Source organism: Lampris incognitus, chromosome 15, assembly GCF_029633865.1.
Source record: "Lampris incognitus isolate fLamInc1 chromosome 15, fLamInc1.hap2, whole genome shotgun sequence".
NCBI lineage: Eukaryota > Metazoa > Chordata > Actinopteri > Lampriformes > Lampridae > Lampris > Lampris incognitus.
In genome coordinates, this window is record NC_079225.1 from 15686298 (window position 1) to 15704922 (window position 18625).

The 18625-nt window shown below is 43.7% G+C and overlaps 2 protein-coding genes across 3 annotated transcripts in view; both read right to left on the reverse strand.

Moving 5' to 3' along the window:
* ppp2r5a (protein phosphatase 2, regulatory subunit B', alpha isoform) overlaps positions 1–7790 on the reverse strand; it is an 83003-nt gene extending 75213 nt beyond the window's left edge. For both annotated transcript variants that reach the window (XM_056294307.1, XM_056294308.1), the window contains exon 1: positions 6744–7790. In XM_056294307.1, coding sequence (XP_056150282.1) covers positions 6744–6891 — 148 coding nt within the window. In that variant the 5' untranslated portion in view covers positions 6892–7790. The remainder of the gene's footprint in view (positions 1–6743) is intronic.
* Positions 7791–8744: 954 nt separating this feature from the next.
* On the reverse strand, positions 8745–18470 carry dtl (denticleless E3 ubiquitin protein ligase homolog (Drosophila)). Its single transcript, XM_056295045.1, has 15 exons — positions 18419–18470; positions 17945–18073; positions 17745–17837; positions 17596–17657; positions 17389–17509; positions 17220–17285; positions 16953–17068; positions 16764–16837; positions 16448–16551; positions 16252–16356; positions 15309–15421; positions 15098–15187; positions 14332–14470; positions 13290–13951; positions 8745–8986 (listed from the first exon to the last, which is right to left on the reverse strand). Exons 1-15 carry the CDS (start codon positions 18468–18470, stop codon positions 8921–8923), a joined length of 1992 nt encoding a protein of 663 aa, XP_056151020.1. The 3' UTR covers positions 8745–8920.
* Positions 18471–18625: the final 155 nt, after the last annotated feature.

Here is an 18625-nt window from a genome sequence, read left to right on the forward strand (position 1 = left end):
ATTTCAACTTAGAATTTAGTTTTGTTTTCTACGATCACAGACGAACTGACTTTCTGATTTGATGCAGACATTTACAGTTGTTTCCAATAACCTAGAACAAAAGAGAAGTATATCCCAAGAAAAATACTGGGCTGCAACAGAGTTGTACTAGGGGTGCTTCACTGGATGAGGTAAAGTTTCTTGTGTCATAACTGTTGTAAGCTCCAAGCCATACTTTATTGCAGGGGTGGGCCATATATCCAATTTACTCGATGTATTGCGGCTTGTTCTACGTGGGACGTAGTAAATTACTACATCGCCAACATCCGAGTACAAATTGTCCGGTAATTTTTTTAAGCCGTCGGCCTGAGACTTGCTTTGGCATTTCGCATCTCTCGCTCTCTCCCATGGCTTTCTCCCTCTCATAGACACAAAAAGAAAAAACTCACATTCATACATCGCACACACACACTCACCCGCCCATCTACACCACTCTCGTGGGCGTGTGTGTGTGTGACGTATTAAGGGTGAGGTGTGTGGAGAGAGCGAAAGAAGAGAAATGCCAAAGCAAGGTTGGACGTGTCGAGTTCGGAAGCTGTGACAGAAGACGGAGGCGGATGAATTGGTTCCGAAGAAAAACGGCGCTGGATTTATTGCTTTGAGCATGATTTTCCCAAGGCGCGCATGCAACTGCCCCCATGGGCTATGCGTCGCAACTTGCGTTCATTCACTCACTCACTCTTTCATAGACGACCTGAGAGGGAGGTTTAGTTGGACGTGCTCAAAACTGATGTACAGACACACAGAGAACAACAAATTATGGCAACAAATAGCGCTGTGGGTCTAGACGGTTTCGTGCTTGTGTTGTTAAGGGTCTTTGTTGACCTTGAGCTCTATAGAACTAGGATACAGTATGTAGGCCTACATCATGCCATCTTTAACGTGTTAAAAGCCTATGTGTGCAATTGCCTGGTTTGAATAACGTTTTTTAAAAAACCACTAATGAATATAAACAAGATTTTTTCTAATACAGACATACACTGATCAGCCGAAACATTAAAACCACTGACAAGTGAAGAACATTATCTTGTTACAATGGCACCTGTCAAGGGTCGGGATTTATTAGGCAGCAAGTGAACAGTCAGTTCTTGAAGTTGATGTGTTGGAAGCACAAAAAATGGACAAGTGTAAGGATCTGAGTGACTTTGACAAGGGTCAAACTGTGATGGCTAGACGGCTGGGTCTGAGCATCTCTAAAACGGCAGGTCTTGTGGGGTGAACCGGCAACAGGGTCATAGAGTACCCGAGGCTCACTGATGCGCGTGGGGAGCGAAGGCTAGCCTGTCTGGTCTGATCCCACAGAAGAGCTGCTGTAGCTCAAATTGCTGAAAAGCCAACGCTGGCTATGACAGACAGGTGTCAGAACACAGTGCATCGCAGCTCATTGTGTATGGTTCTGCATAGCTGCAGATCGGTCAGAGTGCCCATGATGACCCCTGTCTACCGCCGAAAGCGCCTACAATGGGCATGTGAGTGTCAGAACTGGACCATGGAGTAGTGGAAGAAGGTGGCCTGGTCTGATGAATCACATCATGTGGACAGCCGGGTGTGCATCATTTCCTGGGGAGAAGACGGCACTAGGATGCACTGATGGGGTGAAGGCAAGCCGGTGGAGGCAGCGTGATGCTCTGGGCAATGTTCTGCTGGGAAACCTTGGGTCCTGGCATTCATGTGGATATTACTTTGACATGTACCACCTACCTAAACATTGTTGCAGACTAGGTACTCCCCTTCATGGCAACAGTATTCCCTGATGGCAGTGGCTTCAGGTGGTTTTAATGTTTTGGCTGATCGGGTGTATGTTGCAGGGACTACTAGAATCTTCATACTGGTGTGATTACATGAATCAAAAGGTTAAATCGAGTATTTAAGAAGTGTTTTAGAGGAGGATTTCAAAATATCGAGATACTGTGTATAGCAATACAGCCTAAAAATATCGCATTATTTAAAGGCCGTATCACTCAGCCCTACTTTATAGTGTATATTTACAAAACCATCAGGTGAAAAACATCAAGTGTACATGGAGTTGTAATAAGTAGCAGATTTTAGAATTTTGAACAATTCAATCTTTTTTTGCAATAATTTATTTGTGAACTTTTACCTACCAACAATTACACATGTATCAAGCCTTTTTGCCAGAGGTGGCAAAACCATGTCCAGAAAGCCCAAATCCTCACCATGCATATGATCCAACCATGTAATAAATCAGCTGATTTCATTAGCTAGTTTCCCCTACCTAACGGAAGGGTGGTGTTGATTAGAATCAACTGGTTTAGTACATGGGTGGAGCAAATACATGGTTAGGACTTTTACTTTCGGGACATGGTTTTGCCACTTCTGCTTTTGCACATCCCTAAAATTTAAACTAAAGGTTGCGAATCATCTCAGTGCTACTGTCAGTGTCAAACGTAACATTTTTTCCCCACTGGCCCACTTGGCAAGTTGATTAGTTTTACTGGCCCTTTGTATATTTTCACTGGCCCGGCAGCCAAAAAAATCAGACTAGCTCCTTTACCCTTAATTTTGGTGATTTATTCATTGTATAAAATACTATACATCTGACTGTTTCCTTGTATTTTTCGAGTGAAACACAACTGATTATTATATACAACTGGTTTTTATAGCATGTTAACATTTAAAAATTATTTTTGTAAGATTTGTATGTGTGTTTGTGTTCCAGCATTTGCCCTTCTTGCCCAGATGACGGGTTGTCCTCATCCACTTTTTTTTTTTTTAAGTAGCTGTTAGTATGATAGTGAGTATGATGGATGAATGACGCTAGGGCGGGACAGGCCGTGTTTAAAGGGACTTACCCATGACTCTTGGCTGCCAGTCCAACTTGCCCTGCGTAAACATTTTCTGGCCCCGGGCCATCAGTTATGTCGGACCTTGGCTGCTGTCAATACCTTATCGCCGTTGCACTTTATTTCGACAGACGGGCCCCAAACTTAATAGTTAATGTGGTTGATACCTCACGACTGCATGAGTAGACTTTTCAATTGGCCTTCTTTATGAAGTTGGCGGTGAACTGCAACATAACCAAGAATCACATTCCCTGGGTAGCGAATATCCACAAGCGTCCCACACATTAAAGTTAGTCAGATGAGCACCAAGGCACATGCCTCTCACTGTGAATACACATCCCAGACGCTCTTCCACGCACGACAAACTAGAAACACTTGCCACTGCTGTGTTATCACTTAAAATTAGATTTCACCTACACCTTAACAACTGTACTAGTGCATCACAGGGCCTGACGGACAGCTGCTTAAACATGAAACTAGGAGATGAAGTACAGGAAAAGGGTTACGTTTCTCTCCGACTCCACGGCCATGACAGTACATCAGAGCCGAGTTATTTGCAACATCATCTTATGAACCTAAAATGTGAACGGTACATTTTAACATGAATCTAAAAACAGACCTGAATACATAAAATTCAATAAGTACAAAGTGCAACTAAAAACAGCGACATGGCTCATCCCTGAGATTGAAAATTTAAGCAAAATCAAAGAGTATCTTACAGCTTTTAGAAGAAAAAAAATTTGTCAAATCATTTACCTATGGGACTAAATATGAACATGTCTGACGCTCCCTAAAACTCAGCTCCTATGTTTATGCAACATACCGCTGGTTGGATTTCCCTCAATCGTTTGAAATGAGTTGCATGTTGATTAAAAGTTGCAGGCCTGACAGGGCAAGTCGATATCATTCCACACACAGCAGTCTACTCTTGCCCCTTGTTATACATGCATAATGATAACACAACTTGTCAAAGCACGTCTGCTTGATAATTGAAAGTAAATTAAAATCCAAACACAGATTTGTTGACATCATTAGGGCAAAAGGACAAATGACAACACAATGGAATACATTAACATTTTACATGTGGGCACAAAAGGATTTGTAGAGCCCAACAGATTTATGTCAGTGCCTGATTTTATCAAAGTCATCTATGGGCATTAGACCTGTTTAAGAGACATTCACTTCCAAGACACCACCCACAGCCTCATAAATGTATGCTTTATAGCTACCTATGGACAGTGGCATTTATAAGGCATGATAAAATCCATATAAGCTACACATTGTTATTTCCTACCACAGGGTGACTGCAAAAACAGCTTGTGTATTTAAGCATGTGCAGTGATGTGAACAAAGGCTGGTGAATAAGCTAAAATGTTTTGTACATATCTAAGTTAAAGAAATTTTGAAATGAAAATTGACTTTTTATCTCACTTTTCCAGTTATTCTATAGACCTATTCAAATATGTATGCCAAAAGTTTTTTCTCCCCAAAATTTGCAACAAAATTTAATCGCCTTAAAACTTCCTCTATAATCTAACCAAATCAGAAGAATCAAATCACATCCCTCCCTACGTTTTGTCCCGCCCCAAAATCCTTTAACTTAGAAATACATCACATTATGGCAGCAAGATACGTTCTGAACGCAGTTTCACTTTGACTTTGAGGTGACTTTTTTTTTTTAATCAAAGCACCATCCCCGAGTAGGCGGCTAACAATAAAGCATCAGTACAGGATGTTAGAGAAATTTGAAAAAGGGGGGAGGGAGAGGGGACACCATTTCTTCATAAACAACACAAAATGGCTTTGACCTTTTGGACAAAACAGCAGCACTTCTGAGAATAAACCTATTCCCTAAATTCTCAATTCAGGTCAGATGCTAATCCCCGACCCACCCACATTAGCTAAATAGCAAAATCCTTATTCATTTTAATTTCTGTGAAATGGAGTCAGGATGCGCAGCCAGGGTTCCCAATCTCTTTAGGAAATCGTTTTCCGGGACTTTTTAAAGGGACATTTCCCGTGACCTTTGCTTGTTATGACATGGCAGCCATTGTTCACGGAAAGTTTTATTATTCATTATCAACAATCAGTTGAAGTCTCAATAGTCTCTAAATGGACTGTGTGACTTTTAGCTGCTCATGACACATACCCACCAAGACTCCAGCACTGCTATGCAATCACAGCAGCTAAAAATAAATGAAAATATGCAATCTCATCTAAAAGTTATGCTAAAAAGATGCCAGTTATAGCTTAGTAACCCAAAATATTATCTCATAACTTAATTTTACAATTTTGTATGACCTCAACACCATTTTCAGGACATGTGATCGAATATTATAATTTTCCAAGTTTTTCTATGACTGGAAAACTCATTTCCAGGTTTTCAAGGATGCGTGGGAACCCTGCTAGTGTTTTTAATGTTTACAGACATGTTAAAAACATTCACTCATCTGCACCTGTGCGCGCATGCTTGTTTGGACATGTTACAATCCAGCCGTAATGGCAAGACCACTAATAAAATGTAAGCAGCCTAAAATGTTATTACCAAGTGTGCTCAAGTACACCCTATACTGCAGATTTTCTCTGTAAACCTAAATAAAAGTGCTTGTAGTTACTCAGCTTACCACATTATAAAAGTTCATCATACCAGGTGTGCCAAATCTGACATAACCTTAAGTGCTGAGTGGTTGAAAAGTACAAACAGACCCATCTATGCAGGGTTACAATGAAGATCTGCAGGGCAGCGGGGGTACTTGAAGGCTGGGTGAAGGAACACCGGCCTTAAAAAAAATGGCATCACATACTACAAAGGTCACTGGTTCAAATGGTCAAACTGGTGTGATATGGTAAAATCAGTAATATTCTTCTCTCCCAAAACAATAACCAGCTACATACCTGAGTGTAACAATGTTTCCACAGAATTGCCCAGCAGCTTAAGCAGGAATCTGCACTGGGCTGCTCCCACATATGTATCTAATTGTATAAATGTGAAACAGTACAATGCTGAATAAGGGCATGCACACAAAGCAAAACGTTCCTTGGATAACTACATTTAAAAATTCATGTGAATTTCACATTTTGAATAGGACAGCCTTTACTTGTGTGCCTGTGTTGATGCATTTTTCCCCTCACAAAGCCAAATATATACACCAGTTAAAGGACAAGCACATCCCCCAAACTCCATCTCTTAATCAAGCCAAATGATTTATGTGGATGGTGCAGCGGACTATTACACTTGTGTCCAAAGACGCTATGGTTCAGATTCAAACCCCAGTGCTGCGTCCAACCCGACCAACCATCTCACGAAGCACAACTGGCAGTGCTCCAGGGTACAGATAGTTTGTGCTGCCATTGCATAAGAGACTCCGACAGGTGGTGGGTGTCTATACAGCTACAGGTGGATCTAGGGGAAATGCGTTTGCCCCCTCCCGCTTTACGTCCCCCTGCAGAAATCTGCAGCTGGCAGTTGAAGCCTTCCCTGACTACCACAGGGATTGTGCAATGGCTGCACCATAGCAGTAAAGGGCACTGGATATGCCAAATTGGGATGAAAGGGAGGACAAACATACTTGGGTTTACTGGGTCTCGGACAGGGGTGTCCCTCTGCACAGGCCTCTATCGACCGCTGAAGCCATGCATGCAAACACAGTTGAGGGGCTATGAGCAGTTGCTTGCTTTGATGCAATATGCCACATACCAGCTGGTTATACCGGGTGAAAGTTTCCATTTAAACAATTTTAGAGCTATATGAAGGTCAACCTGCTGCCTTTTCAATGTATTCAGGCATAGACACTGTATCTGATGACTACGGATCTTTTCATAAGGCAATTTATTATCAACATGGTGGCTTCAGGCGGCTTATTCTCGGCGACGGACCCACTATTGATCCTCTTAACGTACCTTTGAGCTGAGGTAGCGGCGAGAGCTCGACAAGGGCGCTCTGAGTTCGGAACTGAGAGGACCCTTGAGACTTCCTCTGTTTCTGGACCTTCCTCATGGATTTCCTCGTAAAACCGTCCACTTTCTCGGATGCGGAGACAGCCGACATTTTGACGCACTGGTTGACGAACGAGGACTTTTTTCTTCTTCGTCTTCTTCTTCGTTTCTTTTTTGGACAAACTACTACACCCCTAAGTAACACGCAAAGGGTTCCCTCGTGTAATCTTCAGCGCTCATCGGGACAGGAGGGGGGGAAGAAAATTGAAGCGAACTGCCTGGACCCTTCTTTTAGAGCCAAGCTAACACGTCACGTTGTTCTGTCCAATCCAACATGGTAGACTTCAGAGTAAAGTTAAGGCAAACTGCAACACACCTGCAACTGGCGAGCGGTCTCGGTTCGGAGATTTACAATCCGTGCAGCAGAGACGTACACGCGATGTTTATCGGGAGGGAGCGCTCCACCCCCGCCGGCATGACGCCACCCTCTTCCAAAAGCACCACTTCATTTCTCGTTGTACTTGTTCTGCTTCGTTACGGCTGCAGACCGTCTACCTGTTGCAGGACAACCGGAACAGATGACCCCGGGTGGGGGGGGTGCCCGTCCGCTTATTTTAGCGAAGTTCCGGCCGCATCCGCCTGCCGCTGGGTGGAAGCTAACGAGCCTGGCTGGCCCGCTGGTAAACTGCCGCTAACCGCGACAATCCGCGAGTCGCACGATCCGCCTCGACGAGCTCAAGCGAACGGGGCTGGATCCCGCAGATGTCGGCCGGGGAGAAGCGGTCGTCGCCGGGTGCTCGCAGCGGGGAAGAGTTTTCGGTCCGAACGCCCGTCTGTGGCCGTCGACTCGGGCGAGTTTTCGGTTGGGAGAACTACTCTTCGACGAAGTTCAATCCCGTCGGAACGGGCAAGGTCGACGGAACGGTAACGCGCGACGTACCGTCCCACATGGAGCGTTTCCTAAAATCCCTCAACGGACGCCGAGCGAAATGCGCGATTTGGGGGCGGGGCGCGGGGGGGGCCCGCCTTTATCGTTAGTTTTCGTATATATTTACAAAACCAGAACTCGTGTGGGGCATACGGCCGTCCCAACACTCAACACCGCCGTAGGTGTCGTCTGGACCCGCTGCTGAGACTGCGGCGTTGACAGCCGTGCGTCATTGACTGACAGCTCTGGTGTCCAACCGGCACGGCGGACTCGAACGCCTTGAAAACTTTTTCAGCCAATGAAAGCTGAGCAGGGTGAGTCCCGAACATGTGACTTCTGAAAACAAATAGGTGACGTTCACTTCAGTCCGCATCAGTTCGGGTCCACATGGCCCGACCCCTGTGGATGGCGCTTAAAACTGCGTCGATGAAATTACTCACGAATATGTCGGTTGTCCAAAGCGAAAGGAGAAAAAAAAAATCAGACACCACCAGCAAAATTGTAAAAAAAAAAAACTTGCTCAAATTTAATAACATTTTAACAGCACAACTGGCTCAAGTACATTTAGACCCAGCTACAGCCATGGCTCGTTTTATACATAGCGCCAACTTACCGATTTCTCGTGAAAATGTAACGGTGCAGAATTGCGCAACATTTCTGACATGTGAAACATCGACACGTGTGTGAAAAAAAAAACCCACGAGCAACAGACATGCAAAAACAGTATTATCTTGGCGTTCCTCGAACAAGAACTGATCTAAGGTCAGCTTACTTCTTAAGTTAAAAGGACAAATTTATTAGGGCTGCATGACAATGTTTTTTTTTCCTTTTCTAAATTTTGAATTTACTTTTAGGTGACTACATTTCCTTAGTAGTTGGTATAAAATCAGCTTGGAGAATAAATTCAATGCAAATGCTTATAAGTTTAATGGTTGAAATGAAACTAAACTCCCATATAGATCATGACTTCTGCAAAACAGCAGAAACCACTTTCTGTGCACCACAGAGGAAACCATCTCATTTATTAAAGACCGCAAAATGTTAGCTGTTGGTTTTCTAATTCACCATCCAGCTTCAGTTTTTAATAATCATGCACTCTATCCATAGGTGTTTTATGTCTACAGGCCCTGCTTATTTTTTTTTTAAAAGCCCATTAATTAAAAAGACAAAAAGCACAAACACACACACACACACAAAGGTCACTCCCAACAGGTCACTCTAGAGTCCTTCTCTGGAAATATGAAGAGATTTTCTTCATGGTTTGTGGTGAGCAGATTGTCTGTAACATAAGAATAGAGAATATATTGAAGTATTTTGGCCAGTATCTTAAAGCAATAGCTAAACATGTTGAGGGCTGACAAAGCAATCATACATTTGTTTCTCATGCTGCTGTAGAATGCCCATAACCTCACATGCAAATGCTGTGGCAGTGAATTCTAATGATCACATCAGAATCCATCCATCCATCCATTAGCCAAACCGCTTATCCTTACTCGGGGTCACGGGGATGCTGGAGCCTATCACAGCAGTCATTGGACGGCAGGCGGGGAGACACCCTGAACAGGCCGCCAGACCATCACAGGGCCAGGACCAGACTGTCAGACCATCAAAAAAAAAAAAACCTAACTGACCAAAAAAGGTTAAATAACTGCCATAAGAATGCATTGTGGTTAAAACTAAAACTTCTCTACATTAAATCAATGTGTCTTTTTTCCCCCGGTTTGTCAGAATGAATTTTCTTTCCTACATATGGATGGATGGATGGATGGACATATGTGTCACGGTAGCAACTAAAAATAAGGGCTACAAGCTTCAAAGACACAGCATCCAGATAATGAATGTAACAAACTTCAATATTCACAGAAAGTTGAATCGGTTCATCTGGACATGTTTATCTTGAGAAACATTTTTCATCATTCATCTAAGTGACCTCTTCAGGCTAAGCTGACTGCAGGTATCCCCACCCTTACAAACAATAGTGGCATAACAACTGAAAACGATTGGTTTCATATGCAAATTGTGCCATGACCATTAACTAGTTACAATGGCAATGTGTTCTATTCACAGAGGATTGGGGAGCAGTTGCAATCACAGCATTGTAAGATGGCGACAGATGTACTCTTAGCCTCCCCTCCACCCGGTTCAGTAAGGACAATAACATCATCCTCCTCCCAGCAGACAATGGCAGATGCACTGTTTCATTAAACCAGGCAGACTATAATGAAAAAGTTATGACGTTACTCAGCGACATAAATATTTATCAGCCCCTGAAACGAGATCCAGCCAGTAGTTACAAGAAAAAGATGATAAGATTGTCTGAAGCTGTTAGAGCACAACAATGCTATTGATTGATATATTCAAATATATAGATTATAGCCAGGGGAGGCTACACCTAGTCTGTATGGTTTACCTAAGATACATAAACAGATGTGCCATTACAGCCTATTGTTTGTATGATTAACCCAGTGACCTATGACATCTCTAAGTTAAGCATAATGAACATCACTTTCAGAAACTATGGATTTTGTGGATACGGTGAGGGACATCATTACAGAGGCAGATGAAACAATGGTCTCTTCTGATGTTACGTCTTTCTTCACATGCATTTCTATTGATGAAGCAGTGGAGGTGGTCTGTATGAAATTAGAGGACGACCCCACTTTAGCAATAGCACCACCCTTAACACTGACCAAGTGTGTCTGCTCCTGAAGCCATGTCTTCAGTCAACATACTTCACATACAGGGTGCAGTACTATAGGCAGAGGCATGGGTGTTCTATGGGTTCCCCAGCCTCACCTAGAGTGGCCAACTTGTATATGGAGGAAGTGGAAAAGAGAGCGCTGATGTCCTATCCAGGGACACCACCTAGCCATTGGTTCAGATTTGTGGATGACAACTGGGTTAAAATAAAATCTCAGGACAGCATTGTAGTAGAGTCACTCAACGTCGAGTCCGAGTCGAGTCTCAAGTCGAACTGCGCTCCTGTCAAGCCGCCTAGCGAATGTCCGCTCTGGCAAACAAGATGGATAAACTGCTACTCCTAAATGGAAAAAACTTGTGACTTTTCCAGATCTGTTGCCCTGTGCCTCACTGAAACCTAGTGAGAACATACTTTCACTTCATCTGCTGCAGTTCCAACTCCTCGGAGTGGACCACGAAACGGGGTTATCGGAGGGGAAAAAACAGGGGGGGAGGAGTATATGCTTCTACATAAACAGAGGTTGGTGTACAGATGTCACAGTGTTTGAGAAATCATGCAGCCCTCAGAGACTTTTTTTTCATTGACTGTAAACCATTTTATTCACCATGGAACCTTTCATCCTTTATTCTGTTCAGTGTCTATATCCCACCCCAGGCCTGTGTTAAAGAGGCATCAAAACACATGGCTGATCAAATTACAAACATGGAGTGCAAATATCCAGACTCCCTTCTCATTATCCTTGCGGATTTTATCACAGCAAAACCTCAGCCATGAACTGCCAAAACACAGCCAGGATGTTAAATGTCCCACCAGAGACAGAAACACGCTGGATTATTGCTACACAATATTAAAGGACGCCTATCGCTCTGTCCCCCGTGCAGCCCTGGGCCTCTCTGACCACTGTCTGATTCATCTTATCCCAACCTACAGGCAGAAACTAAACTCTACAAAGCCTGTGGTTAAAACTGTGAGGAAATGGACCAATGAGTCAAATGGAGCACGGGCCTGCCTTGACTGCACTGATTGGAGCATTTTTGAGGCTGCATCTACAGACCTGGATGAACTTACTGACACTGTGACATCTTACATCAGCTTTTGTGAGGACGTGTGTGCCTACCAAAACTTTCTGTACTTTCAACAATAAGCTCTGGTTCACAGCAAAACTAAGGCAGCTTCGTCAAGTCAAAGAGGAAGCCTACAGGAGTGGAGATACGATCCAGGACAACCAAGCCAGAAATACACTCACAAAGGAGATCAGAGGGCCAAAAAGGTGCTACACTTGAAAGTTGAAGAACAGGTTTTCTGCCAATGACCCAGCATCAGTCTGGAGAGGTTTGAAAGAGATTAACAGGAGACCATCCCCCCAACACTACAGGAAACCATCAACTGGCTGATGATCTAAATTGGTTTTACTGCAGGTTTGATGAGCGTACTTTCACACCCTTCATCCTCCCCAGCCACAACCAACTGCACCCTCTGCCTGCCAGCCCATCTCCCCTCCCTAATGATAGTCTTAGCAGACTAGCTTGGTCTAGTCAGCAGACTAGCTTGGTCTAGTCAGAAAGGCACGAACTGATGAAGCCTCTTGGATGAGAGGCAAAACGTCTTCACGGATATATACCAAGTCCAGTTGCACTCGATTCAATTCCTTTGGATAATCTGTCCACTACCACATCAAGTTTACCAGGGAGGATGTCAAAAATGACAGGTTAGCCTTCTTAGACTGAAATTTGAATAGGTGATGGGGGACATTTGATTGTTGATGTTTACCGTAAACCAACACAAACTGATCAGTACTTGAGGTTTGATTCTCATCATCCACTGAAGCACAAACTAGGAGTCCACCGTGCTGACAACATCCCCACCAACACAGCGGTCGGGGAAGCGGAGAAATCCCACATTAAACAGGCCCTGGTTAAGTGTGGTTATCCTAACTGGGCGTTTGTCAAAGCCAGGAAGACGCCCAAAAAGTGCACCAGCCAATCAAAGAGGAGAAGGACAACAGCTGCCTAAGCGTAAATCAGTGGTGATTCCGTATGTGGCGGGAGTGTCGGAAAAGTTGAGACACGCATTTTCCAAACACCCCGTCTCAGTTGCTTTCAAATCCCAAAACATGCTGTGCCAGAAATTGGTCCACCCCAAGGATCGGTTCCCCCGGCACAAACAGCAATATCATGTGCACTGTTAAGTGCCGTGAGGATTGCCGTGATTTGTACATTGGAGAAACCAAACACACGTTGGCCAATAGGATGGCACAGCACAGAAGAGTTACCTCGTCAGGCCAGGACTCCAGTCTACACCCATCTACAGGCCAGTGGCCACTCTTTCAAGGATGAGGATGTGCACATCCTTGATGGGGAGGAACGTTGGTTTGAACGGGGAGTCAAAGAAGCCATCTATGTGAAGAGGGAAGGACCATCCCTGAACCGGGGGGGGCTAAGAGTACATCTGTCGCCATCTTACAATGCTGTGATTGCAACTATTCCCCAACCCTCTGTGAATAGTACACATGGCTGTTGTAATGCTAGTTAATGCTCACAGCAATTTGCATATGAAACAGATCGTTGTTTTTGGTCATTATGCAACTGTGCTGTTTATAACGGTCTATATACCTGCAGTCAGTTGAGACTGAAGAAGTCACTGAGATAGATGAGTGATGAAATCTTTCTCTCAATAAATGTTGTGTCCAGATGAACTGATTCATCTTTCTGTGATTTCCTTACCTGGATCATTGAACATGCATAAAGACGAACATTGATGTTTGTCATGATAAAATTAAAAAAAGAACCAAGGACAAAAATAGATTTTTAAAGATAACCAGAATACATTTAGATTAAATACACAGAGATTAAACACACTGAACAGGGTCTTCAGTATTTACCGGTGATGCTGGGGTCTTGCCCTCTTGTTTTTTTGAGGCATTTGGGCTTCTGGGCCTGCTGGGACCTCCACGGGTTTTCTTCTGCCTTTGGCCCATCACCGACAACCAGTCCACTGCTCCAGGAGAACAATTCTCCTTTTCAGTCTGTGTTGATGTGGTTTGCTTGTTGTTATCTACATAAGAGTCCGTTTCTATCGGAGCATCCTTGCAGCTCTCCACCCTCTGAGGCTGGTCTTTGTTAGAGCAGCACACACCCACCAGGGTTCTGCTCCTCTTGGCTGTGGGAAAAAGTTCTGTGACACAATCACAGTGCTGTGCAGCGTCGCTGCTCCCTGATGCATCATTACCAGTCTCCAGCCTCCGCTTGACCCGTCGCTCTGAGGGAGAGGCGGTCCTCACTGGGCTCTGGGGAAAGGGATTTAGTACCCTACGCGGCAGAGGGCTGACCTGATCGGAGGGTGACCCGGGGATGGGGGAAAACCATTGTTTGATGGTGGGTGGGGTTCTGTGCTGAGGGGGCCTGACATCCCGAGCTTGGATGGGTGAAGTGGTGCTGGAGGGCAGTGGTAAGGCGGCCCCATTTGGGGCACAGGCGGCTAGCTGTGGTGAGGCCAGTCCTCCAAGACTCTTGGTCCTTGGGCTTTGAGTAGGTGTACTTACAGCTTGTTTTAAAATTGTTAAAAGACAACACAAGACAAGCAATTTGTTACTCCCACAGAAGGCTTACTTTGAGATTTGAAAACAAATATATTTCATCATTCTGGAATAGCATTTGATGATGCGGTTGCTGTTTTCAATGTTAAATGTCATTATCTATAAGGATTGATCAAGTCTAGAATAGAAAACAGAAAATTGATGAGACCAGCGAGTCTGATAGAAATTACATGAACTCTAGCTGGCCCCCAATGGATGATCCATTTTTTTCTTATTAAGCTATCAACCTCAGATATCAAAAGAGGGTGTTGTGTTGTTATTTTTTAGCACTTGTGGTTTAGCTCAATTAGCGTTTCACATTTTAGCTTATATGAATAATGGCACTTACTTGGACTCAACACATTAGTGGTTAACTTCGCACAAGCCCAACCAACAAGATTGGCCTCTCCCACTGAGGATCTCTGTCCATCCATTCCCCGGTCAAGCCGCCAGATCCGCACCGTGTTGTCGTCTGAGCAGGAAGCAATCTGCCAAGAGTTGTAAAAATGGTAAAAGGCTGTAATCAGTTCTCCTGGACAATAAAAACTGTCTCCTTGTTAATCCCCAAAAGTGACACTTGTTTATCACAAAGTGGTTTTATGCCAAGGAGAAAATATAGAGAGCATGCTTTTAGCATTACTATTAGTGGAACAAAGGCATCGGGAGTGACGAGAGGGACAGGATTAGGAACGAGTATATTAGAGGGACCGCTCAGGTTGGACGGTTTGGAGACAAAGCAAGAGAGGCAAGATTGAGATGGCTTGGACATGTGTGGAGGAGAGATGCTGGGTATGTTGGGAGAAGGATGCTGAATATGGAGCTGCCAGGGAAGAGGAAAAGAGGAAGGCCAAAGAGGAGGTTTATGGATGTGGTGAGGGAGGACATGCAGATGGCTGGTGTGACAGAGGAAGATGCAGAGGACAGGAAGAGACGGAAACGGATGATCTGCTGTGGCGACCCCTAATGGGAGCAGCTGAAAGTAGTAGTAGATTAGTGGGACAAAGGGTTAAATGTCAATGTACCCCCCCCCCCCACACACACACACACACACACACACACACACAGTCTTTGTTAATACACACAAGCTATCATAAGTGACAAAATTGTTGACTCACTTTAGTAAAATCGCTGGGGCACCATGTAACAGTTGTCACTTCCTGGCTATGGCCCTGAAGCGTCATCGGCGGATGACTAGGATCAGAAATCTGAAATTATATAAAAACAATTGATTTAATTCTTGCTACACAGTGTAGGAGAATATTGAAGGATTGACATGTTTTAATGGTTCAATTCTACAGTTGCATTACGGCATGGGAGGTCACTAACGTTCCAGATGTATGCTTGATGGTCACTTGAGCCACTCGCCAGGAACTGGTCATCCGGGCTAACAGTAGACTTGATGTAAAATGAGGAGTTGAGGTGGCCAGCAAAGACAGCCACTATGAGAGAAAAGCAAACAGATAAATCAAATTCAAGAGAGCGGTACAAAGAAGGGAAAAAAAAACAGGCATTTGCAGATTTACTTGATGTACTACTTTCTCGGATTCACATCATTATAAAATGAATACAGACTAAAGAAACAGTTTTAAGACATCACTGGGCTCAGGGAAGTTGTGATGACCATTTGTCATTACTTTTGACCTTGAACATACTAAATGATAAACCTGGAAAAGTTACCAATTATGAAAATATCAATCTGTTGCTGTCACCTATTATTTTGAGGACACTTTGTGCATCCTAAACTCATGTCTGAGAAAAGGAGAACACTATATGAACACAATATGAGCTTTGACACGTTAACAATATTAGCTAGCATAGCACCTATATATTAAAAAACGTATGTGACAGTGTATCAAAATGGCTGCATGTCTTCCAAAAACATGAGTCTAAAGAGATTTACAGTCAGAGTCAGAAGAGATTTACAGTCAAATGACAAAGACTCCACATCTGCTGCTAGTAATGCAAGACTATACTATATTCTATAACCTATACTGCACTGGCTAGAAAGAACTTGTATATGGACATTAAGCACGATGCCTGCATTTCTCCACTTTTCTGCTATGTATAGCATATTTATAACAGCTCGAGCAAACCACAGTGTACTGCTCCATCTAGTGATGAGCAATGGTAGCGAATTAAAATTGTAACCCTCGAGTGCGAAAGTGTGCGCTGTGCACGGATGCACTTTGCATATAATGTATATGCATGTATAAAATAAAATTAAAGAGGGTTGATACAGGGTGCCAAAATGTAATCAACCTCCATTTACCTGGAGTAGTTTTTAATCCACTGATATTGAACATGTAGATGTTGTTATCAATACAGCTGGAAAACAGGTTAGATCCTGTTGAGTCCAAAACAAGTCCAGAATAACCTGCAACACATACAGTATAGGAATAAGCTCGTTTGCTGCTGATTTCTGCATAACTGTGGACAAATATATCAAGTTGGAGTGTGTAACAAACCAATTTTTCGTGTGCTGGAGCCAGGGTAGAGATATTTCTGGAGGGGTTCAGGATTGTGATGGTGTGCGGTGTAGTTTTTCCTAAGATCCCACACCTTGATTATTCTGGTTAAGGAGAAAAATGTAATATCAAATTAAGAATAATTCAATTCAATTGATGGTCATTAAAAACAATGTGCAGGCACATGAGTTAAAACGAAATGAGGGTAATAAATACCCTCATTAAATAATAAAATTCCTTGTTCTGTTTTAGAGAAATAGAGAGCTCTTACTCATTGATTTGCAGCACTCTGGCAACTAATGGCAGTGTTCCTTACCCATCAACAGCTCCAGAAGAGACAAGGGTGTGCTCATCCCGAAACAAAACCACTGTGACACTTTGCTGGGAGTCCTGTGAGGAAGATGACTGGGTCAGGCTTCCTTATACACCAACCTACTCTTGTTAATTCATATAAAAAATAAAGAATAGGTAAACCAGCCATTGACCAGTCACCGAAGAAACTCACCACTGAGGGGGCCATGCCACGTGTGCCAGGCCGTCTCTTCTTCACCTTGGAAGGTGTGATCTTGTCTGCTTTATTGTGAGCCCCGCTGATTTGTTTCACCTGTCTGTAGAAACCATCTGAAAAGAATACATAAACATTTTCAAATGGTGCTCTGTTATATATATTACAAAGCAGAGTACTCTCTTTTTCTGCCATTTTAAGATGGGTATGATTAAAGATTAATGCGGATTTATCATTCAACCTTTGATTGAAATTTTCTGCATGTACCTTTTTTGCTGCACCTAGTGTCCCAGACCATAATATTCCCATCTCTGCCACCGCTACAAAATACAGCTGTTAAAAGAGACACAAAGAAGTCATTTGGTGTGATTCCAAATAAAAGCAAAGGGAAAAATGAATTGCAAAGCAAAACGTTTGATGAAAGTATGGAGAATACCTTTCTCCTGCTTGGTGAATGCAACGGACTTGAGGCTACACTGATGCCCTTTGAAGCAGCCCAAAAGCTCCCCGGACTTCACATCCCACAGTTTGGCCATCTGGTCACCTGACGCAGTGACCTGATAGGGATACAACAAGCACATTGTCCTTAAATGCATTATGCACCCCACTAGGTAAGTGATCAGGAAATTGATATCTAACTCACCAAGCTAGCCTCTCCTGGAACCCAGGCTATGTCAAAGACAGCATTCTCATGAGCCATCCATTCTGTAAATATTTACACGTTAGTAGCTGTTGACAGTTTGAAGCACGGCTAACACCCAGTACTGCAACTGGCAAATGTCTTGCACAAACCTTTTAGAACTGGATTTTCACGGCTCTCTGTGTTGTAGAGCCTGACAACGCCTTCTTCGTTGGCTACTGCAAGGACACTCTGCAGGCCTCTTGCTACAAAAAAAATGAGACAATGGCATGCCATTGATTAGCTAAATGACATCAGACCCCATCCTGGTCTGTATCATATGATGATGAACTGGGCCTTAAAGATGAGTTACCTGTGGAAAAAGCTACTCCAAAGGGCGGCACAGGCACACCCAGGTTTCCATAGGAGACGTGCTCATCGTGTCGGACACACTGGTAACAGTCCAGCAGAGAGGTCAGAGGGTATCTTTGGTTGGGATCTGCTGGAAAGGTTAGACACGCCAAAGTGTTCGACTTTGATGTCCATTAAGAGCCGATACTAAATACCCACAACCACGTCTGGACACATTAACAGGGGGGACTCGCCTCGTAGCTTTTGGCTACCTTACAAAACACTTACGTTTTAAGGTGAGCAAAGCGATACGCGATGGTTGATTCGATTAAGCATATTTCAATAACTTTAAAAGTATCAAGACAAATTAACAAGGTGCTTAATTTGGCCAACGCTAGAAGGACTTCGCCAATAGCCTTAGCGGAGGAATACCCTCACCCGTTGCCAACGATGAACAGCTTGAGCGATTCCAGTCGCATTAATCTATACGTCTTACCGTTACGCCGCCGTCTCCCAACCTCTCTGTCAAGGACGGATCGGAAAAGCATTTTTACACTGCAGAAAGAGGCGATCTGTTTGTTGTTTGTGTTTGCTTTTTTTTTTCCAGGTAAGTTCGGTGCTCGTTTCTTCCCTCTCGGCGGGAGCCTGTCTTTCCCGCGAACAGGGCGGCTGACCTGTGAAGTCGAATAACCCGCCAAATTTG